This window comes from Vicugna pacos, chromosome 33 (genome assembly GCF_048564905.1).
Source record: "Vicugna pacos chromosome 33, VicPac4, whole genome shotgun sequence".
NCBI classification, from domain to species: domain Eukaryota; kingdom Metazoa; phylum Chordata; class Mammalia; order Artiodactyla; family Camelidae; genus Vicugna; species Vicugna pacos.
Genome location: NC_133019.1, coordinates 2,804,313 through 2,828,388, shown reverse-complemented (window position 1 = coordinate 2,828,388; position 24,076 = coordinate 2,804,313). Strand labels below are relative to the sequence as shown.

The following is a 24,076-nucleotide window of genomic DNA, read 5'->3' as shown; positions in this document are numbered from 1 at the left end:
CGGTGAGCTGCTGCAGCACAGTACTTAATGCTGGGGAACCTCGGCGCACAGGATGGTCTGCGCCCAAGGGCTGCAGGGCGGGTGGCGGGGTCGGGCAGGCAGGTCCTCGGGGTGGGCCAGGACAGACGCTTCTCTCCCCACAGCTCAGTGGGCACAGCTGGCAGGGTTCAAGCCAGTATGCTAAGTCCGGCCAATCCAAGGCCAACTTCTGCTTTGTTACATTTTATTTTGGAAAAAGGAACGCCTTCACTGCACACCACTGTCGGGGCAGCAGGTAAAAGGCCTACAGAGCTAGGAACATGTGCAAGCAGCAGCGTCTCCTGCTGTCACACAGCACCCTTCCCGGCTGGGTGTTACTTAGCATTTTTTCACCGCTTTTCAGGAAGTTTCTCTAGGAGGTTGAACTTGGAGAGGTGATTTGAGGACAGCTTTGGCAGTATCTCTAGAGGCTGTTTTGCATTTTTAAAAGCCTGAACTGTTTTTACAACAGGTTTTCCATGGAAAGCTCAACAAGTCCTAAACTCTGAGTCTCAGAACCTGGATGTGAGGTCAGGGGAAGAGATGCACGTGGCTAACCTTTCTAGTCCTGTGTCCTAGTCAGCTTGGGCTGCTGGGGTGAAACCCCACAGACCGGGGGCCACGCCAGAAACTCACTTCTCACAGTCCTGGAGGCTGAGGATTCCAGGACTGAGACGCTGGCAAGGGTGGTCTCGTTCTGAGGCCCCCTCTTGGCTTGTAGGTGGACACTCCTCACCACGTGCCTGTGCGCCCTCTGCGTGTGCGTGAGGAGAGGGAGCGCTGGTGTCTCTGCCTCTTCCCGTAAGGGCACTAATGTCATCATGGGGGCTCCACCCTCACGACTTCATGTAAATCTAATCACCTCTCACAGGCTCACCTCCTAATACCACATCGGGGGGCCAGAGCTGCAACATACACATTTCGGGGAGGGGGGGACACAAAAATTCAGTCCATGACAGTGTATGAGCAGTTTGGAACAGGTAAAGAATTTATCAAAATACTTAACCTTAGGGTTGGTGGTTATTCTGACCTCACAGGTGGGACCACTAGGGCAGTTTTCCTCACAGAGTATCAAACATGGAGTCAAGTATAAGAAGTACGTATTTAAGGCTTACGTGTAACTTTCAGTTGATGTCCATATTAATTTATCACAAAGACAATTAGACTGGGGGGGTAGCCACGTCACCCCACGAAGACTGGCAAGCTGAAATGGGAGAAAAAATCGGGGGTAAAGAGAAAGCAGTTTTTGAGTTGCACAAGAAACGAAAAATGACAAGAGATAGGAAGCCTTTTTTTAAGTTTTTTTTTCTTTTTTGGTTATTTAGTTTGTTTTAAGGAAAGGGTTTCAGAAATAAGCAGAGAAAGAAGTGGGCGAGGAAGACCCTTGGTCCCAGGCTGCTGACTAGATGAGGAAACATCCCTGGAAACCCTAGTCTTACGAAGAGCTCAGGTCGCTCCCCAAACCTGGGCCTGCAGAGCCTGCTGGAGCACGTGCTCTTGTCGCCATCCTCCCCGGACCGCTGGGAGCGCACGGCCCTGCTCTCCGAGCACGGAGGCCACAGATGTCACTGCAATCCCCCCCCACCCCGTCGCCCCTCTCAGTGGTCCAGACAAACTCTTGCCTGCTAAATAAAATACCACCTGCCACTCGCAAGCCCACATCTGTGCAGGGCACACCCCTGTCCACGCGGACAACTTGTTTCAAACACCAGAGTAACAGCTTCTATCTCACCCAAACAGACCGCTGTGAGGGCAGCTTTCCGAGTCCTCGCCCACAGGCAGGACACACAAAGCTGTCTGGAACAGATCTGGTACTAATTACCTGGTGCTCTGCGCTGGAACAAGTGGTTAATCCCCAGGAGGTTTACACTGGCGACTCACCAGCCTGCCCCAGGGTGGATACGGAACCGATCTTGGCTCCAGGGACTGTCCCACATCATGTGTTGTGCACATGTGCCCAGCCCAGGGACGGATTCCGCCGCCCAGCAGATGGAACCCTTCTGACGGGTCCCACCACGAGAACGTGTAACCGGAGCACATCGTCTAGTTCCCGCCTTCTCATGAAGAGCATCACTGTTCTCATCCTCAGACCGAACTCTTGCCTTTGCTCCTTCACCTGCTCTTGCCCTCTTCCAAGTCACGGTCTGGAGGCCCCTTCTGGGGCCCAGAGCCAGCAGGTGCCTGTATCTCCACAGGCTGCCGTGGGGACCCACAGCGAACCCTGATGTCTGAGAGCCCTCAGTTCACCCTGACGGCAGCTGCCGGATGCTGGCCTGCTGTGTTTGGGCAAACAGTTGCAGCAGCAAACGTGGTGGGGAAGACAGCACCCACCCGGAAGAGCGAGGAGACGCCTGTGCCGGCCTTTTCTTCCAGGTTAGGGCTGCGTCTTTGAAGAGTTCCCCGGGTAGTGTCTTGGAAATGGCTTAAACTACTAGAGAAGGTGTGAAATAGACTTTTAAATCTGCGACCAGAGGATTTTCAGAAAGCAAATGGACAAGAATGTGGTTTCTTTTTCTCATGGTAATTGTATTCCTTACAAATTTGTGTCTGGGGCAGGAAGAAGCTGAGAGTCTTTCCTGCAGGCAGACTTTTTTTTCCCTCCCTGATCCCAGTGACAGAACGAGTAGGTGAAGGTGGAGGGCTTCAAGAACAGACAGGGTGTATTGGGTGCTTTTGTGACTGGATGATTTTAAAAACCACTTTCAAATCAGGGCCAGTTTTCTTTATAAAGCTTAGCTCTATAACCTTATGGTCTACATACTTCAGCCTGCAAAGGGTACTATTACAAAACTCTGCGGGTTTCGGCAGAGGAAATATAAAAACAAGTTTCTTTCATTTGATATTTGCTGTAAAATAAAGATAAAAGGTCCTAAAAATGAAAATCTGCCTCTCCTCTTTCCATCTTTTGTCCCCAGCAAATTCTTCTTCCGTTCAGCTTATTCACGTATTTTATCTCATAAAACCAATAAGCATAATCTTCTTTCGTTAGGTGAGCATCAGCATTTATTCCACACGACTTTGCACCAGGTACACAGGAGGGTTGAGGCAAAGGGGTATAATGAGAGAAGAGCGGACAGAACTCTCCCAGTTCCCTCTTGCTGAAGGCCCCACGCGGAAGCCCACTGATCTGAGAGGCAGGCAGTAACTGGCAGGAAGGGGAGTCCGGGCTGCACAGACAGACAAAGCTTCGAGGAGAAGGTGGAAATGGAACTGGCTCTGAGAGCAGCTGCCTGTGTGTCCAGCTGGAGGGAGGGAGGTGGCCTACTTGCAGGGAAGAGCATGTGCCAAAGGACAGAGGCCGGAAGTAGCAGAACACAAGCCCCCGGATTTCTGTAGAACCTGTCTCAATACATTCTGCCGCCAAGTGAAGTCCTACTGCGACCAAGCCCACGTCTCCTGCAGACGCACGAAGCCTCAACGAAAGGTGCCCTCGCTGTTCTTCAAAGCAGCTGGCTTGCCGTCACTTTGTTGAATTTGGACTCCTTGTATTTGTAAAGGTTATAAACTCTAGGAAAAAAGTCTTTAATAAGGTCTCTCCTCCCTAATGGCGCGCTACAAGATGCAGACATGTTGCTAAGTCCTGGCTAACCTTCAGACAGCCACGGGGCAGAGCGGTCCTTCAGCGGAGCCCCGGGCCGCGCAGCAACGCGGGGAGGGCGCGGCTCCTGTGGCCACGCTGGTGCCTTCACCCCTGCAGCCTCTGGCCTCTGCGTTCACCTGTGTCTTCACCCTGGCTGATTAATCCAAATGGCCACCCCTCCACCGCTCATTCGAATCGGGTGCAGCGGTCGTAGGGAACACGTGGGGAAGGGAAAGAAGTCAAAGTACGGGTTATTGACACTGAAGCCACAGACCTTCCTAAGCTTTACGGCACTTTAACACTAAAACGAGCTTGCGTTTCCTAAGCAAACGCTGACGTGACAAAGAGGTCTGTTTGGGGTTAAAATGAGTAAATAATGTCACTTAAGAAATGTCTTCTAAGTTTGGGTCTTGATTCTATCACTTTTCTGTTTTGACTTTTTTCCTCCCAGCTCTCTACGTCCTGGAAGCAGCGTGCGAGGGACTCACAGACGCGCCCGCGGGTAAGGTCTCAACAGCTGAGGTGTGTGTCCCGTCGGTGACATCCAAGCCAGCAGTTCTCGCTATTGAGTTACATGCTTGTTTTCGCTTCCGAAAAAGCCGAGTGCAAACGCGTTTCAGACCAGAGACAGGTGAGAAGTGAGAGGAAGGTTCGGCAGGCCCACGAGCCGCACAGCGCACCTGCCGGGGACTGTGGTGCCAGGTCCCCGCCGCGTGCCGCCTCGGCCCCACTGCCGCACTGCCGGCTCGCAGCAGGGGAAGGGCCTGCCCTGGCTTCTTGCCTCACACTCTCTTCTGGGTTCGTTCTTGTGAGTATGTGTTTACCAAACACTGCGTCTCTGTCCTCAGAAACATCACACAGGCCTCAGGGTGGGAGTAGCATTCGGGTGGCTCCCCCCCACCCCCGGCTCTCTCCTGAAAGGCATCCTCAGCCTTTATACCACAGAGCAGTGACGGAGGGTTGCTGGCCAAGATCCACCCTCCAGTGGTTTTGTTCTCTGGTCCACACAGCAGTGTGAGAAGCACTGCCCTGTGCGTTCTGGCACTCCCAGTGGAAAGGAAACAGAGGTGCCAAGTTAGGGCAGAGTGTGCCCAGCTGGGCTCCAAAGACAACAGCATCACGGTTTCCCTTCCTCCCCAGCTGCTGCTGCCCCCGCCCTGGTTCCCATTCCCACCTGTGTCCTGCAGCCTTGGCTAACCTTCCTCTCCTCATCCTAAGAAAACACGTCTTTGCTCCAGTGCAGTAGAGATGAGGAGAAACAGCAGGTTGCGAGGGACCCGACACTGCTGTTGGGTGCCACAAGCACAGCAGGGTGGGGGCTGCAAATGAGTGGGCTGGGGGTGGGGCAGAAGACTGACGAGTGTTCTGGGTCAGTGCAGGTCCAATCCTTCATTCATCACTCCCTCTCTCAGCTGCGACACCGACGGCTCTCTCCCCAACGCTGGCCTCCCTTGTGGTCTGGGTCTGCTACCTCAACCTGGCAGGTCGTTCCAAAGCCAGATGGGTTTTGGTTACTTCCTTGACGATATCCACTATTTCCCTTCTGGGTAGAAGAGGGGCCTGAGGACAGCTTATCTTTCAGGGACAGAGAGCGTAGAGGTGGGGTCTCTCACAACATGAGATACAAGGAAGCTTTCTTTGGATTGGAAGTGCCAGTATTCTCCTTAGAATTTACAGTCACAGGAGATTTATAGTGTATCGGCTTGTGTACTGGTTTTGTGCCACATCTGGGTCAGAACAGTAGCAGAGCTGCAGAGCGATACAGGTGGCAAGTGCACAGGACAGCAAAGTATGGGGAGTCCCGAGGAGCTCGGTGGCCCTGACGGGAGGGGGGAGCGGCTGCAGTGGCGGCTGGACCCCTGCCCCCTGCCCCCTGCAGACATTTACCAACCAAAGGCAGAGACATTGAGCTGCTTCTCCCGGGAGTGTCAGGGTGGGAGATGCAGTGAGAACTTCGGAGCCGTCAAGTCATTGCAACAGTCAGTGTTTAAGGCTAGAAGGGCACGACCTCATTCACCCCTTGCCTTAGGCAACAGCAGTACTCCGAAGCCTCCCATTTACATCAGAACACACAGGATGCGGGGAAAAAGTAAAGATTTCACAACTTTCTCCCATGAACAGCTTTAACTGTGTGTGTCACCCACTTCGGAGTCTAGGAGAACCCTGACGCTTGCTCCAGGCCCACCCTGTTCTCACCAGTCTAACCTCAAGACCCTGCTCAGGTCGAGGGGATGCACAGTTCGGGGGAGGCAGGTGGTGCCCAGCAGGTGCACGCTAACAGAATGGGGTGAGCGGGTCCTCAGGGGTACCACAGACCTCGTCAGTGCGCATGCGCGTTTCTCGGGCAGCGGCAGCCTGCCTCCTGGCTCAACGACCCTCCTTTCTCACTGATTTCTCCAAGTGGCCCATCTTTCTAGTGGACGCTGCAACTTTGCTGTCACCACTGGCGTTCTTAAAGACTAATCAGATCCCGAAGGAACAGGAAGTTAAAAGCTTTTTGTGGGTAATCAATTCCCTGCAAGTTTGCTAATATTATCAGTTCAAAAGGAAAGGTCCCTGCCAGGCACTTGTGAAGACAGAACCCCCACTGCTCTGGCCGTTCTCAGCCGCGGAGCGAGTGCTCCCCGTCCCATCGGGGAGCATTGGGCTGGATACGCAACTCGCCATGTTATTTTGCTCAAGAAAGACAAAGGAGGCCACAAAGGCCAAAACTCAACCGCTCTTGGGAAAGGAGTTAGAAAGCAAGCTAATAAAATCTGTGGTGCAGTCTTTCAGGAAGGGGTGTGGAGGGTGGGGTGGGTCTACTGGAGCTTTGACGTCTCTAGACAGGAAAAGGGTAGCCACCCAGGGAAGCAGCCTTCAGTGACATCCTCAGCAGAGCTGACGTGCTGGACAACAGCCAGTGAGCAGTAGGAAGCGCCCCCTCCCTGTTGTGAGACTGCTGGGAAACCGCGAGGACCCGGGCTCTGGCTTTCTAGAGCAGCCCTGCACGGCTTTCCAGTGTCCTGGTGGGAACGGAGAACTCAGAAGACTGTCTTCTCCTCCAAGGGAAGCTGGCTGTCGGTTCTCCCCTGGTCTGTCTGGGGCCTGCGCCGGCGGATCAGGCACACACGTGCACAGAGCCAGGCTACCGGCGAGCAGTCTTAGAGAGGAGGGCAAAAAGGGCTTGCCCCTCGACTCACGGCTTCCTTTTCCAAAGGGAGCAGGACCGACACCAGCAACTACTCAAACACCATCAAACAGGCATGGGAATGGATACGTGTGCAGCTGGTACATATCCCCCCATTGCCTGCTACAAGGAGGGGAGGTGGGGGGAGAACTGTGCTGCTGAGACCCAGGCCCCCTGACTCACAGCCCTGTTCTGGAGGGCACAGGCCCCCTGACCGGTCCCTGGGTAGCAGGCAGCTCTCCTCCCTAACCTTTGAAGAGATGGGTGAATCATCTCCGGCTAAGAGGAGACACCCGTCTTCTTGGGTTTGCCGGGTGGATCTGAGGCAGAGGCGGCTGTGGGAGACCCCTCAGCACAGGCGCTAAGATCCAAGAATTCCAGGATGACGTCCCAAAGGCAGTAAACCAAGTGCCTGCAACAGATGGACAGAACAACTTAGAGGAGGCGCTGCCTCAGTCCAGAGACGCCGGATCCTGTTTATGCCATTTATCTCCCCTCCCCTCCCCTCCACTGATGTCCTTGGTGGACTGCAAACGTCAACAGCCTGACGAGGCCTTTGTGTGAAATGAAAGCTTGTTGAACTAATAACACAGGCTCTGACCTCAGCAGAGGTGGGGACAGTACTTGGGACGGGGTTTGGGAAATTCCACATTTGCTCATCTAGCTACAGCAGCACGTAGGCGCTGCTCCAAATGCAGAACTCTGAGGGAAAGGAGATCCCCGACAACAGCTTACTGAGAATCTGCCAGTCACCTGTGATGAGGCAGAAGCCAGGGCCCGTGGGAGTGGAGGTGACAGGCCCAGTGTGCGGTGGGGCAGGGCGTGGGAGGGGGCAAGGGCACTTGACACGCTCAGCTTTCCATCCCATGGGACCGGCCAGGGAGACACCTACCCCGCCGCCCCCCCACGGGTGCTCAGCACGCCCCGTCCCTTCACTGGAGTCCAGCCCATCCTCCTGTCCTCCTCACACTAAGCAAAGACAACTCTGACCCTAACGCCAGCCACAGCTCTGCGGCGAGGCCAGGAACCCGGGCCGCACGTGCCGCACAGGCCGGGTGCTCCCGCCGGGCTCCCAGGGGCGGGCAGGCGTTAGGCAGAACGAGCCAGGGACCTGCACTGGGTTCTCTCAAGTGAGCAGCGGCGGCTCCCGCACGAGGCTCCCAGCCCGGACAACCTGCTCAGAAGCCAGCAGAACGGGCTGTTGGCGGCACGCATGGACCCGGCGGCCACGCTCTGCCTGGACACCGTCCACCCAGACACCGGGCGGCCCCGGGCCAGAGACAGCGCAGACCGGCCCACCTGTCGATGAGCGGCTGCTGCAGCGACTCCAGGACCAGGCTCCAGCCCAGGCGGCACCTGTTCACCCCGAGGATCTCCACTGCGACGTCTGGACAGGAAAACACAGACACGGTTTCGGCGTCACCACCGAGGCCTCAGCGTCTAAGGGGAAGGTCTGCTCAGGGCAGCTGCCGTCTTTAGTCCAACCGGGCCCTTCTGGCACACCTGTGCACCACGGAGCCAAACTAAAATCCTCAAACAGGGGAAAACTAAGGAAAATGTTTGAGTTAAGTAATAGATAAGAACGGGCCTCAAGAAATCATGGTGTAACCCGTCACTGAAGGGCAGGTGCTTCTGATGGAACAGTTCAGGCTGGAGAGTAGAGGTTCCTAAGAGCAGACACGACTGTCTGGAGCCGCGAGCTCACGACTGCTCCCTGGGCCCCAGGACGGCCGCAGCCAACGACTGCCTTCCTCTGCCCTCTGAGAAAACTGTGCAAAGCGAAGGGGAAAACCCTCTTCAGAGTGGGTTTGTTTTTTCTCCTGCTAAGGACCATATACCCCAGTGGCCCCGTTACCACACGCAGCTTCTGCAGGACGTATCATTCTCTTCCCTGGTCCAAAATGCCATAAGCTGGCAGAGGCCTGGAAGTCTCCATCTGGTGGGAATGGGCCTGAGACCTGCCCCTGGGATCTTGTCCACCCTTAGCACCACCTGCAGGCCTGGTCCTTCTTCTCAGCCTCAGAAATGCTGTGTCCACAAGGTTTTGAGTCTAGCCACGTTCAGGGCCCACTTACACATGGGGAAGGGTGTGGGGTAACAACAGCCAAGCAGGATAAGGGAGCAACGCTTATCAGCATGACCAGTCTCGCTGTCCAGTTACCTGGCAGGACTCCCATCAGGCTCTGCAAAGCCTGCTTCTCAGCAGCCACCTTCTGCTCCTGGGTCCTCACGGGCCGAGGACCCTTAGGCAAAACCCCACCAGGCCAGACGGACTCCTGAAGAAGCCGGAGGTACTGCACCCAGCGCCGCGGACTCGTCAGGTTAGCGACCTGCACCTCCAGCCACCTGTGGTGGGAGAAAGAGAAGAGTCAGATGGCCCTGAAGGGAAGGGCACAGCAAGGCGTGAATCAGGCACAAACAGAACAGGGCAACCGGCTCTCATAGGTGACACCAAGCCAGTTCAACCACCTGGGGGCACAGAATCTGAAGATGAGGAGTAACTAATATTTTTATTCACTGAGTGTCTGCAACGAGCTACAAATTGTATACCAGGAGTTTTAGAACAGAACACCCCAGGGCCTTGGGCTCTGGGGGAGGCCGCTCCTTTCCAGCTGCCCTCCGGGGCGGAGCACTGCCCCTTCTCAGGAACACGCACACACGGCCTGCAGAGCGACGAGCCCCTCCGCCGGCCACCCCGTCCACATCAAGTCCCGTGACCCGTCCTTGGGACTCCCTACCCCCGCCCTTGACCCCCAACAGGCCAGGCAGTCTCTGTTCCAGGAGCAGAAGCCTGCTCTTCCGGCAAAACCTGTTTAACCCCACGCCCCCCACGCAGTCCTTCCTGGCCGTTCGAGCCAGAAGGGCGCTCTCTCCTTACCCCGCCTTCGGCACTCAGCTCTACAGCACAGGTGCAGGGTTAGGATCTCTCTTTGGAATAGAAGTTATTTTCTCACGTATTCATAGCTTGACTTTCCAACTAACTGTAAGTAAACGAGAGCCCCCACGACCAAAGCTCCCCGGGGGAGGTCTGCGGACCGCCTGGCAGCTGTTCTCACTACAATGAACATTTCCGTCTTTGTCTTTCTTTCAAAAATGAGCCAATGACAGAGGGGGCAGGTAACGCCAAGCCTGCAGTTCCTGCAGGGCGTTTCGACCTTATTCCTTATTTGTCTCTGCATCTTCCAGAGCAGTATGGTCACCACCTGAGCTTCAGGACGGCAGAGGCCTCCTTGGCACGGCCGCGACTGCGAGTGGACCGTCCACCACTCCACTCAGGCATGGAGGGCTCTGGCCCCCACCGCACGGCAGCTCGTGCCATTGCTCCTACACCCGAGTTACTTGTCGCCCATCCAGGAGCAGAGGGGGCTGCCAAGGCAAACTTTATTTAACCTCCACTCTGCCAGACAGTCTGCATTCCACTCAAGCTAGGCATTCCAGCGTTGGGGGCTGCAATCCCCCAAGCCCAGGGCTCACAGATGATTCTAAGAATAGGAAGTCAGAAAGGTAACGGCAGGGCAAGAATGGCAGACGTCGATGGAGATCAAGAGCGGCACAGAGCTGCCCGGCCCCAAACAGCCGCCGCGATAGTACTGTTATTATTAGGGCCGCACCTCCTTTTCGCAGGGCTTTTCATTCAGCCTAAGACGCTGACGAAAGGGATCTGGGAGCAAGAATGCCTGCTCCTGTTTATAGAAGGGGTCACGGAGCGGGTGCACTGACCCGAGCCGGCTCTCGGCAGGGGATCAAGTGGCCCAGCTCCTCTTCCCCTCGAGCCACACACAGTGTGACTTTGCTGAGGTGAATGACGTGAGCTGGGGTCTCCTCGAAGTGACCTGAGGGAGAGGGGGAAGGACTTGAGAGCCAAAAAACACAAGTCCTCCAAGGAGCCAGGAGGATCCTCAGCAAGAGGCTTCAGCCAGCATTAGTTTCTTGTGCACAGACGCGTCCAGTAAGCCACCTGCCCTTACGTCTGCCCCACGTCAGTAGCGCCCGCGCCTCCACTCCGCAGAGCAAGCTCGGCCCCCACTCGGCCCTTGCCAGCTGAGCACAACGCACAGCAGCGCGTCCGGGCGCCTGGTCACCCTGGGCATGCGCTACACCGTGCGGGCCCCGTGGCACTGAAGCAGCGGTCATTGGCGGATGGAGACAAGCCCTCGGGCTGCACTGGGCAAGGATGTCCTCTTTGTTCCCTCCCATGGTGACTGAGCTCCTCATGCACACGTGCCGGATGCCAGACAAATATTGGCCCCTGGCAAAATACACATTTATGCACATCCACGTGACTGTAACTTATCAAACTCTAAACGGGAACGGTGGGAAGAGGAACCAAGTACGAAAAAGTAAGAATAAGTGCCCGATGAGGAGGACGAGTCGGCAAGTCAAAGCAGACTGTGGGGGCTGAGCAGAGCTGCTGACAGAGAGCCCCGAGATCTCCAGGCAGAGCACCAGCTGCCAGTGAAACGGGCACCGCTCCGCACTGCAAGCCCTGCAGCGCAGAGCTCACCGACAAGAGGCCCTGGAAGAGCGAGTCCAGGAATGTAACCACAGGACCTGTGCAAACCGGCAGAATGAACCAAACTTCACGTGTGACAGGGGAGTCCGGCCCCAAGAGCGGGCGCCGCAGCCCCCGCGCCCCTGCTCTGCCTCACAGCCCGCGGCCCAGGTCGGCGCACCAGACTCCGACCGTCACTCTCGCGGCTTCTCCCCGCCCCGCCTCCCCTCAGAGCGCACAGGCTTCCTCCCGCCTCCTGGGCACCGGGCTGGGCCCGCTTTCACGTTCCAGCCCCAGGCAGCTCGCGGAGGAGACCAGGGGCCGCACTTTTCTGTTCACAGGATTCTGAGGTGTGGGCTCGCCCCACGGACGACGAGCGTCCCAAGCTGGGAGGGGACAGTGGTGAGGCCCACCCCAAGGGACCCACCGCACTGCCGCCACTGCCAAAACCGCCCTGCCCCTCACAGGACACAGCGCAGCCCGTGAGCCACAGGCGGCCCCGACGGTGCCGTCCTGAGCTGCAAACGGCCTGGTCCTGGGGTCTGGACCATCAGCCTCACCCCGCGCCTCCCACTTAAACCACTGGTAACAACGTGGAGGGCAGGGGTTGCTTCATTCATGACCTTTCTCTCCTTCACCCCCATTTCCCTTCCTTTTACTCCACAGTGAACCTCCAGACACACCACCACACTGTACCTAACTGTGTGAACCCCTCAGTCCTGAACCCGGGCTGGAGCAGAGGCAGCAAGGAGCCTGGGCCCCGGGGTGTTAAAGAGAGACTGGCCCCTCCTTGGCTCCCTTTTCTCTCTGCTCCACATGGTGTCTTCCTGCTCTTAACCCAGGAGTGAGAAGGTTAAAAAGAGATCTGTGTCTTGAAGCAAAAAGAATGGGCTTTATGTGTCTGCAGTGCAGTGTCTCATAACAGCTTGTCCAGCATCAGCTTCTGGAATCTGTTGCTCCCACTATGATGCTGGCAGAGAGCTGAAGTTTCAAGGTGGACACACACACATCCCTTGGACTATTTACTATTTACAATTTATTTATAAGAAATCATTTACTAAATACAAATGTTATTGTTTATGTAATACAAGATGCATGAGGTAAATATGCTGAAATAAATACGGCAGAGAATGGCCCCAAATAGCACTGGTTTTATTTTCACTACTGTTCCGGCTCTGCTACCTGACTTAGATGTCTTCTTCTGCATTCCTATCTTTTTCCCAAAGAAAAGAAGCAAGCAAGCCAGACCAGGCCTGTTCTGTCAGGCCACCTCGGATGATTCTGAGCATCTAGAAGCCCCTAGTACGGGGGGCCCAGAAGGGGCAATAAAGCGAGAAAAAACCGACAACAGACCGACACTGAGACACGCAAGAGCCTCTCTGATGCCAGACGGGGAGAGGGGAGAACGCAGAGACCAGGGCACCTGCTGCACTGGGGGGTGCACGTCCAGTCCACGTTCACAGGGCCTGGTCTGAAACAGATACAGATCAGGGAATGAAGCAGTGGCTGAAAAGGAGACAGTTTAATACTAGGGCTTAAGATGGCACTTCAAGGTCAGCAGAAGGTCGCTTCCCATCAAAACAGCAGAAGCACATCTCCGGAGTAAGGGGAGAAAGCGTCAGGGACCACATCTAATCCGACCGACCAAACTCCCTTCACTTCTTTTCCCAGGCTGCCGCTATGGCTGAGCCAAGGAGGGCCCTGAGCGATTACGGCTTAATGGGGAGGGGAGGGGAGAAGAACTGTGAAACAGCACAGAAGACGTCCATGAGAGCGATGGCAGTATTCTAACAAAAGCACCCGCGCAGCCCAAGTGAGAGACCAGGACACTCGTCCCTGCCCCCCTGCATTCAACACCCAGGCGACTGCCCCACGCACACGGCTGGCCAGATGGGCCAGACACGGCTCAAAGGGAAAGAGAGAGAAAGGGAAGATGCGGTTAAAGCTTCTCTCACCGTAAACACATCTACAGATCAGAAGTGTAGACACATTCTGTCACCCTCAGCGCAGGGTTCACCGTCATTTAAGCCACCGGATCATGGCATAGAGCATTTCTCAAACTGTGGACTGAACAGCAAGAGGGAACAGGTCATCTACTCTGTGGTCTGTGACAACATTCAGAAACACGTAAATATAAGTAGGTAAGAAGAGAAATCACACAAGTGCAGCCTTCTGTTCCACGTCTGCATGACCATGTGGATACAGCAGCTGGGTCTTTGTGTGTGTGTCCACGGGAGGTCATGATGAAAAAGGTGTTTCTTACTGTGAGCTGGAGGAGGAGTTTGGAAAACACTGACATAGTATAAGGAATTAAGAGTTCCAAGAGAAGGAGGAAAAACTCAAGCCACATTTTTAGCCTCTTGGAAACAGGCCCCCCTCCACCCACCCCCAAGCACCCTGTAAAATGAAGTTTGCCAGTGGCTCACACCCAGGTATGTGTTCCATACCCACAGTCCCAGCACACTCCTTCCAGCAGCTGCTCGTTAAACCAGCAGCCTCCACCTCCAGGGTGGGGAGAAGGGGAGCTTGCGGGTGATGGTGTGGATCCAGAGCACTTCCCACTCATCAACAAGTTGTTTTCGCCAACTTCACACCTGATGGAAGCCACAGTTCCCTTCCCTGCGATTCCTTTCCCAGGCCTCTGCTTTCCCACTGCGGCCCCTTCTCGTGTTTATACATGGTTCCCCGTCAGCTCTCGGCTCTAGGCTTCCCGGTCCTACAACCAGCCAGATGCAGGCTGCTTGGCCGTGTCTCAGCATCGCTGCCCTCTGCCTGTGTATCTCGGTTCCCATCCTCTCCTGCCCTGCGCCGGGAGAATGAGGAGGGGATGAACTGCAAGGGCGAGAAGCTCCTGTTTCTGTCTCCCACTGACTGCTGTGAAATCTAAAGCGGTTCAGAGTCTCACACAACTTCTCTGAGTTTTGCTTTCATGTTTTAAATCCTGGATCCACATCTTTAAACGATGTGCTTCAAGGGAAGATGAAATACTGCCCAAACACCATGATTTAAGAATCTGATCGCCACAGTTTTATATCTAGCCACGAAAAATTTTTATTGCAGATATAAAATTAGTATGTTTTAAGAATTGAAGCATTTTTTATCAAGGAAGTTAAAGAAATCCTCTGTTGAGCCTTAGTGGTTATCCATTCCTGTCTCACCAACTCTCACCAACTCATGAATGAAAACACTGAGAAAAAGGGATGATTTGTAGCAAAGGCTTACAGACACATACAGCTTTAGGGCTGGAAGGGAGAGTTCACCCTGTCCAGCCTCCTCCCCAGGCAGAACTCCCCTGTGTAGTATCGTGGCAGAGCCAGGGGCTCTGGCCTGGGAATCCAGAGTCGGGCTTTTATCCTAACTCGGCCACCAACTAGGAATGCGCCTTTGGGGAAGTTACTTGATTCCTGAAAAGGATAATTTCAGTGCACTAGGGATGCTTCTCAAAGATGGGCCACCAAAGCCTGCCTCTTCGTAACTCCTGGTCATTGCTCCTACTTCTGCCCTCAGAAGTTTAACAGGAGATACTAAAGCTACTAGGTCAAAGCTCTTTCAAAAGACAACACTTTGCACTTTTAAATTCAGCTCTTATTTCTCTTCTAAGTCCCCTCCACAAGCTATACACCCTTGATTCTGCCGACCTCAGAGGCTAGCACACAGAAGACACTCAACGTCAGACGAGTGAAGGAGAGAAAGGAACCACTCCCCACCCTGGTTCCATCCTCGGGCTGTGTGCTGCTTTGTCAGTCTCTTAAAATGGAGTACCCAGGCCCAAACGCAACCTCCAGATGTGCCCTGATGAGCAAAGAATGCAGAGGATCAGTGCCTTCCTTGATCCAGACACCATACTTCTATTAATACAGTCAGAAGGCAGAGTTGGCTTTTTGGGCACACACATCAAAGCACTGAGTCTGCAGCCAGCTGGGGCCTTAGGCCCACATATGCACCTTAACAGAAAACCACGTGCCCCTCTGCTGGGCCTCGGCTTGCCCTTTTGTGCTTGGGTAATTTTAAAAATCTGAATTCTGAGTTATAGTATTTACTTCTATTTAATTCCATCTTGCTTGTTTTAGATTATCATTCTAACGTTTCTAAATCTTTCTGAATCTTGACTTGTGTCATCTGAAGTATTAATTATACCGCTAAGATTAGAGTTCCTTGCAAATTTACTGATGATCAGGATAAGCACAATGCAGCGCTCTGTCACCGGAGACTACCCTTCGGGCTCTCAACCTGTTAGACACTTGGGCTGAAGACACCCAACTAGCAATGGGACATTTAAAAGTGCCACCGTCCAGGCCACGTACCTCCATGTGGACATTATAAAAACGTGGCACAAGCCTGAAGAAATTCACAGACAGCAGACACACCAGAGCACCCCTTTCACTGAATGGCCCGAGCGTCCCGCCGAGGGAAAGAAGCCACGCTCACCAGGCAGGCGGGGGCCCGCGGAACGTTCTCCGGCTTCTAGGGCTCGCTGTTTCCCTTCCCGAGTGTTCACAAAACGTATCTAATCACTGGCTTCAGAAATTTCAAAAGATAAATGTCAGGGTCAGGAACCTGTACCCTTTGTTTAAAAGGCCAGACGTCCGTCCATCTCCAGCCCAGCCCGTCTCCAGATGAAAACTTTCTTAATGATCTGGGTCTTCAAAGATAAATACACATGCCTTCAACTCACCCGCGTCAGGAACACGAGCTTTAAAGCAGACTGAATTCTTTCTTATTACTTTCATTCCTATTTCAGTCTTAAATTCTCGTTTACTCATGTTTGCTCAGTTCTTCTTGTTAGACCATTTTCCTTTATGGAAAAAACAGAAATTCAATCGCCTAGCAAACAGCAGACCAATTCATTGTTGAATAAATCAGTGAGTTCTCAACATAACTAGTTAACGCCACGGCGTCTGTACCAAGCAGCTGACCTATATTTTCCTTTGTTCTTGCTTTTAATATGTGTTTTTTAAAAAAAAGCCTTTCCCCGAACATCTGTCCACAACGCCAGCTCCTTCTGAGCTCAGGCTCAGCAGACACCATTCTCGCCCGCCATGAGGCCTGCTCTGTGCGCTGCTCACGCGTGCCCCCCTGCTTCTCACGGACGTCCACCTGTAGTCTGATCGCAGGCAAACTGCCCTCGTGTCGCTGGATGCTGGTCCTCTTCCTTCCTCACTGGAGCCTTGTTTTAACTGGTCTGTTCCACTTACTCCACACACACTGGCTGAGCTCCTTGTAACGGCCAAACGACTAAGAGTGTAAGGGTTTGGGGGCGGGGGTCTCGCTTCGTTTTGACATCTTCCTGGGCGCTTACTGTAACAGTGCCGTTCAGGTAATAAGCTGTCAAATATTTCCTGGATGAATTCAACCTTATTTCAGAACTCTCAGGGATAACTTCCAGCGTTAGAACTCTTAGTAAGGAAATGTAAAAACCTTTTCTCTGAACCAGCTTCACAGTTAACTGTTCATCCCACGTTTTCCTTTTTCTTCCAGAGACAGAGCTTGCGGACAGAAGAAAAGATGAAAGTACAATCTGCCCCTTCCCCATCAGGTTTCCTTTCAAAAATCTCAAAATTATTAGAAGTACAGTCCACGCTCCCTCCCGTCATCATTTATTTTTGCACAGAAGTAGGCCCTAACCTACCAATTTAATAAGCAACCACAGACTCACCACCACAACTCAGATACCCTGCTCAGAAAGACACCAGCCCTTCTGTCGGCCCACGAGGCAGACAGCCGTCCCTGGGGTCTCCTTTTCCCTGCCCCAGTCCACCAGCCCCCGCAACCACATCGGTATTCAACACTTACGACTCTGGGTGACCGTGCCCCGACACCCCCTCTGGTAGCACATTGGCCCTCTCTGTCTGGTGGTGATCCTGGCTGAAGTCCCCATCATTTCACTGTCAGTATAACCCTCTCCTAACTTGTTTCCTGGCTCTAACGCTGCCTCAGTCAGTCCTCCACGGCACTACTGAAGCGATTTTTCTGAGTTACAAAGCTGATCATGTCATCGCCCATTTAAATTTTCTAAATGGCTTCCCATTTGAACGTGCTTGTGTGTTTGTGTGTGTCAGAGAAAGACTCCTTTGGGTCCTCTTAAAAAATCCCCCAGATGGGGGCGGAACCCTCCGTTCCCTGAAGAGTGCAAGGGCTCTGTGTGAGTGGCGCCCACCGCGTCTTCCGCGCGCTCTCGGCCGCCCCGGCCACACGCGGCGCGCTCCCATCACACCGCAAGGTCCCCCCGCTGCCTTCAGTGCTCCGTTCTCCAGTCAGCGCGCGGTGTGCCTTCACCCTTTCCACCCTCTCTCAGACTCCCCTCCTCTATAAACCTTCTCCAGGTCTCTTACAGCTGATTACTTAGTCCCTTCTCCGAATCGTACACAGGTCTTTCTAAAGAACTTCACACGGTAACTCCCTATCTGTGAGGCTGCATCTCCAACTGAACGGGGAACTTAGCGAAGGAACGTGGGGTCTTTTTTGTATTTTAATCACTTAACGTGAGTGCCTGGCACACAGCAGGTGAACAGCGTGTATTAGTCACTAAGTGAGTCAGTGCTGTAAAGGGACGACCCTGCTCGCACGGCGTGGCCCACAGCGCAGACACAGCTGTGCGGAAGGCAAACGTCCCGACCCACGAAGCAGCACGAGGACAGTGAGCTGACTGTGGGCTTTCGGAGGAGGACGGTAACAGGTTAAAACAAAGCAGACGATCTAGAAACCCTTTGCATCTGGCATTTTACATGTATTTATGGAAACGTTTGGCAGATTAATTTTCCTAACAATCTTCTGTTTAGGCTCATATTAAAATTAAACTGTGGCCCAACACACCAGCCGTAGGGTGATGTTACAAGTACACTGGGTAAGGAGTCAGCTGAGCTGGAATTAAGAATTCCTTGTGAATAACCCACGCACTCACACCTGGTCATGCCCTCCCCTGGCAGGGGAGACAGGCGGGAGGCAGGGAGGGCCAGCTGTGCTCTGGACCCTGCACACCCCGCGGACCCTGAAGAGGGGACGGCTGCCACACTCTGTGTTTTTGTCAGTTTTCCTGGGAGATAGGCCTAGAGGATACAAGAGACTGAAGTCAAACAAAAGCAAAAGGGTTGTGAGGACCGTGAGTCACACTTGTATTCTGGGAAGTGCCCCAATGGATGGAGCAGCAGCGAACTGATTCCAACCCCTTACTTGAAACTGGTGAGAAGAAAAGAAGGGAGCAGAATGTTTGCGCAAGAAGTGGCCCAAAGCAGCGGTCAGACCACCTTTTCAACAAATGCAGAAGAGGGAGACACCTGGCGGTTCTGCGTTCACTGGAAAAATGAGACTGACTGCGAGGACCTTTAGAAACCTGTTCTAGATCTGAGCGCTGTGACACTCAGGATTCCAGTTTCAAAGCTTATCACACAAATCTAGCACCCACCACAGCCTTCAGAGCAGCCTTTCTCAGCCCCACACCGCGCTGCTACCCACGCACCACGGTCCAGTTCCGAGAAAGCAGAGCTGCCAGAGCGCAAAGCTGGGCAAAGTCAGGCGCACGTCCTGCCTGTTGTCTGTTCGGTCCAAGTAAAAGTAGCAGCAGGAAGTCTTCTCACAATCTGTGACTCCCTGTGTCTCTGCAACCGTCGTGTCTCTGCTCCAAGCCTGAGAGAGTCCTGTCAGGGAGAGGCTACCAGTTTTTACCCCAATACTGCACATCAGAGGGGCCCGCCCCCTTCTGGAGAAGAGAAACTCGGCAGTTTTTCAGCAGAGCCACAAGGGTCACAGCGCGTGCTGTGACAGGGAAGCAGCCCCGCGGCCTGGCTGCTCAGAAGTCGAATGGACTCTCCGCATCTGGCCTCCTTCTTAACAAACGGACGACTTCTTGCTTTGACTGCTTCCCAAAGTCACTGAGGTCAAATGAGAAAAAGAGAGCATTTTGAATGTGCTTGTGTGTTTGTGTGTGTCAGAGAAAGACTCCTTTGGGCCTCTTAAAGAATCACCAGGTCCAGGAACTAAACGATGGCAGGTCCCGAGTGAACTGCGCACTTGGTGCCTCAGTTTCCCCTCAGGCTCAGGGAGGGAGATGTCAGAACAGTGAACCATTCTGTGCTGAGCATTTACAGAGATGGGGGAGGGGACCGTGGGGGGAGGGGTAACTGGAAGACAGTATCTCAGAACCCTCCCTAAAGCTAGACCTACCTATTGTAAACGATGACGCCATCCCTGCAGGGGCTCAGGGTCCACGCCTCCACTGTCCTCTTCTTTCCTTGGCTCCCATGGCCAGAACAGCGAGCCCGGCTTGTTCTCAGACACCAGGTAGCTACCCTGATCCTCTCCTGTCTCAGCACCCAGGGTAGGGAGGCGGTGGGAAAGGGGAGGCTGAGTAAAATGGCCACCCGTCCGATGAATACTGTGCCTGGCGGCAGGTGAAGGTCAGGGAAGGGGAGGAGAACCCTTCAGGCTGGAGCCCTCGGCAGGGGGCAGACCCGATGCAGCACAGCAGCAGGAGCCAGACCCTGCTGTTCTGGTGGCTCGCCTCACAGGGAGCTGTCCGGGCAAAAACCATCACTGCAGGGGCGGGGGGGGGGGGGGGGGCAAAGGGGAGCGGAGGAGGGAGAGGTGACACGGGGGGGCAGAGGGGGAGGGAGAGGTGACACGGGGCATGTGCTCCACTTGACGGGCCGGACCCCAGCGTCTGCAAATCCTAGCGATCACAGGTTCAGAGGGCGCTCAGCCACGTGAGGAAGAGAGGCTCAGGGATGTATTTAAGTAAGCAGACATGGCAGAGGAAGCCTCGAAGAGAACAAAGCACAGGCCTCAGACAGAGACGTCGAAGTTAAGACAGCAGGACAGACACTGGGAGGAGCAGGGGAAGGAAAGTGAGCATCATGAAGAGAACCACCTCCGGGTGAAGGACTACCCCAGGGCGCGAACCGTTCACAGGTTGGATTTTAAAACCTTTCCTAACAGAAGGCACGGAGGGTGCGGGACGCAGCTGTGACGGCGCCAGAGTCTCCGCAGAGGAGAGGTTTTGCAGGTGCCCCTGTGGCTGGAAATGAGGAGGGAGAGGGGAGGCGTGGCAGAGGGACCACCCTGAAGCCGCAGGTACACAGCACACCCACCGCATCTGCACAGCTTCTACGCTTGCTGGGGGTGGCTGAACTGCCCCCGGGAAAGCCTTCTGTGCCGTAACTGTGCCAGTGCTGGGTTACAGTGTGCTTCCCCCAGTCCTGCTCCCTCCCTGCCCTAGTACCCGGACGCTTGATGAAGTCTCTGTCTCAAGACAGAGGCAAAGAGGCACTGACATGTGGCTGCGTCTCCAAACCCAAGTTGACAGGAAAAAGCCAAGTGACCCCACCCCTGCCTGAAAGCAGGCCGACAAGACCCCTAGTACCAGCGAAATCCAGCGCTGACAGCCCGCCTCAGGGAGGTGTGTGCCTAGGCCTCTGGCCTCCAAAAAGGCCTTGAGTTCAGGGCAGTGAGCTTACGGAGGCCGCTGCCCACAGTTTTCCATTTCAGATGCCCGGCTGATTTTATCAGCCACGGACTCTGTTCACTCTGTGTTCCCGAGTCAGAACTGCTCTCAACCCATCAGCTCCAGCACCGAACCCTCAAGAGGTGGGGTGCGCTCCAACGGGCGTCTTCTGGGGACACGCTGCTCAGAGAAGCAAGTGCTCGCTGAAGACTAGTCAGAGCAGAGGGGGAACGGTGAAGGGGCAGACGCTGGGCTGGTCTCAGAGTCAGTGGCGTGAAGCAGAGGTCAGGTAAGTAGCCCCTGAGCTATGGAGCAGGACGGCGAATGGTTTCCATGACCGTCACCACCAGGGCAAGGGCCTACAGCCGCAAAAAACACACGGCTGCCGCAAAAGAGGAGGTGAATGGGTACTGCTTACCCTGCAGCGCCACCTGGTGCCCAGAGGGAGAATCCCTGCCCTGACGCTCCCCCAAGTGGCCGCAGCCGGTGGGCTTTCCACGATGCAGTGAACAAAACAAAAAGACCCCCGCCCCGCCGCCCCACTGTGTGCCTGCGCGCACACTCAGAGGGGGGTCCCCTGAGAGTATTCAAAACATGCTTAAAGGGCACTTTTATTACAAGTAGAAGTAACGTCCTTCCCCCTCTTTAAACACGTTTCAGCGCCTGGAACGCTCTTTGCTCTAAACCAGTCTAAGTGATTCCTATCTCGCAAGGGTCAGCTATAAACACCGACTTTCCCCTATAAATCCCACCTCACATTTACCCCCAAGAATCCGCACGAGCTCTTCCTGTGTTTGCCGTCTATCCTGTGTCACCTGGCCTCGTGCTGTTCAGTATTTCTAACTGATCCTACGGGTTCTCGCTTCCCTCAGGCTGAGAGGACCTGAAAGGAGAAACGGGGCTCACCAGGTCTGAAGAGCTGGCTCTCCACAAGTACCTGAGTGCACCCTGGCATCGACTCTCACACAGGCTTCTCAAAAATCACTTGTAAAGAGGTCACCAAGCAAGACCTAAACAAAGTTAGCTTCCTAGGAAGAAAGGAAGAGGGTCGGGAGTAGCTGGGTGAAGTGCAGCCCCCTGGTTCTGAAGAAACTGCGTTTCTGCCCTCAGTGTGGCTCGGGAGATTGAAGTGGGTGCGCAAGGAAGCCAGGATGGCGCGTGAGGGCTAACGTGAAGGCAGGGACCCTGGCTTGAAGGATGCAGAAAAGACCACCGGTCGGTCCCAGAGGGTCTGTGCTGTCAGATCACAGCGCAAGCCCACTAGAAAGCCCTCTCAAAACCCACTGAAATGCCCCGCATTACCCACCCTGCATCAGGCGTGTCACTGCCCAGCGAGTAAGTCCTCAGGGGGATGGCCCACGGAACCTGCTGAAGGCCGAGCGCTCACGCTACCGAGCGCTGGCAGGTGGCAGGGATGCGTCGAGGGCTCCACCCGCCTTTGTGCGCCAGTCCCACCCGGAGACTCACTCAGGCAAAGGGAGGTTAAGCGGCTTGTTCTAAGTCACACAGGAAGCCTCCAAGCAGGACTGAGACTTAGACCCGCCTGGCCCAAAGCCCGTGTCTTACTCCCCACGTGGCAGGAAAGAGGCTGAGATGCCCGCAGAGGGCGAGCTCAGGCGGGCCTCACAGCGGGAGGCCCCTGGTGGCAGAGGGCACGGTGTTGTCCTGGAAGAGAGAAAGCCACTGGGGTGGGAGATGGCCCGCGGCCTGGGAACGGGAGCTGCCCATGCAGGGCTGGCTGAGGGGTGTGTAAGGGAGATGCCGTGACATCTGGGAGCCCCTGGCAGCGCTGAGGAGCCCCTGAGAGTCTCACTAGTGCTGAGGAGAGGGGCTGGCTCAGCTGGAAGGGCGTGTGATGCCCATTCATTTGACGAAAATTTGTGCAGTGCCTTTCATGTACGCAGCCAAGTGCCTACAACAGGACGGAGTCACAGTCCCTGCCCTCAAGACGCTCACAGTCCGGAACTGTCCTCCGAAACTGGCTTAGGCTCCCGTCTGCAGTCACAGACGGGTAAGAGGTACCAATAACCTGAGTTGGAAAAAAAAGATTTTTAAACGTAAATATTCCATGACATTCTGTTTTTTTCTTAACTGCTACCAATTCTGTACTTTTATTCGAGTGTATGAGAATCCCCCCCCCCAGAGGTACAGAGCCAGTGAGCTACCACCGACCTGCTACAACCTTGAAGTTGTGTTCAAGTAGAAACTTCAGCACACGACAGGAAAGGCACGATGTCTTTATTCTAAGATGCGTGCCGAGTGAGAGACACCTGAGAAATACGAGAGGGAGGCCACTCATACAAATGGAGACTGCTGGAGCCCATCCCGGCCCAGTCCATGAGCCCCCTTTGTCAGGGTCTAATGCAGGAGGCACAGGACACGTAATGTTCCTCTTCCCCAAGGAAACACAGCGCAGCGTGAGCAAAGCCATTGCTACAAACCATAGGTTTCAGCCCCTCTGAAACCAGCCTGGGTCTAGACTTTGAAGACCAGGAGATAATCCAGCAGGACAATTTGAAAACTTAGTCTGAGATAACTTTGTATCTTGGGGCTTTTGCAAAAGTATGTATTTTTCTACAGAAGCTACGCATAGAAAGAGATCAGGTATAAGATACCACAAGGCCCTAGAGCTGAACTCAAAGAAAGAGACATTATGGAGCAAAGGAAAAAGCCATAACCTGTGTTTGCTGAGAATCTCTGAATCTTAACCCTGATCATCTTTTCCTGTTTGAGAACAGGATGCAGAACAGACACACCAAAGGCGCACATAGCACTTCTGGCCCGAGCATCCCTTAGGAGTGAAAGACAGATGAAGACGAATTTATATGCTACCACCACACCCATGTGTCCCTGAGGCCAGTCAGATGGAAAGTAAGAGACAGTAGACGGACACAGGGCACAGGGGGCCCAGGGAGGCCGAGTCCAGGGGCGCTGCTCTGCGAGGACGCCTGCACGCTGGGGAGGCAGTCGGGGGGCGGACGGCGCACGGGCTGAGGCCAGGACCACTTCGGCGGAACCCTGGGTGTGGCGCTTACTAGCGCTAGGATTCTGGGCAGGTTATTTAATCGGAATACCTCTTTCCTCACTTACAAAACGTACGTCTCTCTCACAGAACTGCGCTGCACGTTAGCATACAAAGCCCACAGCTGCCCCGGTACAGTCAGTACTTAATAAGCATCGGTTCCTTTTCTGTTGCAACTGCCCGTGCCCTGTCGGTGGCGGGCCTGGAGCTCCCCACGACACAGAGCCAGTGTCACAGCGACCCTTTATCCATCTGCTACGTGGACTGTCCACTGAGCAAGAGGCCCCTGGATGGGCTCCACTCAGAGAACACCCAGGACCCGGGAGCGACCTAAGCGGGTAGGAGACGCAGAAGAGCTC

At 54.5% G+C, this 24,076-nt stretch overlaps 1 protein-coding gene across 3 annotated transcripts in view; it reads right to left on the bottom strand.

The window, feature by feature from the left end:
* Nucleotides 1-981: 981 nt before the first annotated feature.
* The window catches only part of SNX19 (sorting nexin 19), a 41,809-nt gene continuing 18,714 nt past the window's right edge, over nt 982-24,076 (bottom strand). The window contains exons 9-12 of one of the 3 annotated variants that reach the window (XM_072954106.1): nt 8,929-9,113; nt 8,067-8,154; nt 7,018-7,179; nt 982-1,222 (exon numbers count right to left, since the gene is read on the bottom strand). In XM_072954106.1, the coding sequence (XP_072810207.1) occupies nt 7,047-7,179; nt 8,067-8,154; nt 8,929-9,113 (406 nt within the window). In that variant the 3' untranslated portion in view covers nt 982-1,222; nt 7,018-7,046. Of the gene's footprint in view, nt 1,223-2,995; nt 7,180-8,066; nt 8,155-8,928; nt 9,114-17,732; nt 19,128-24,076 lie in introns of those variants that run through there. The other 2 variants (XM_006211667.4, XM_015245575.3) reach the window with 2 other exon arrangements.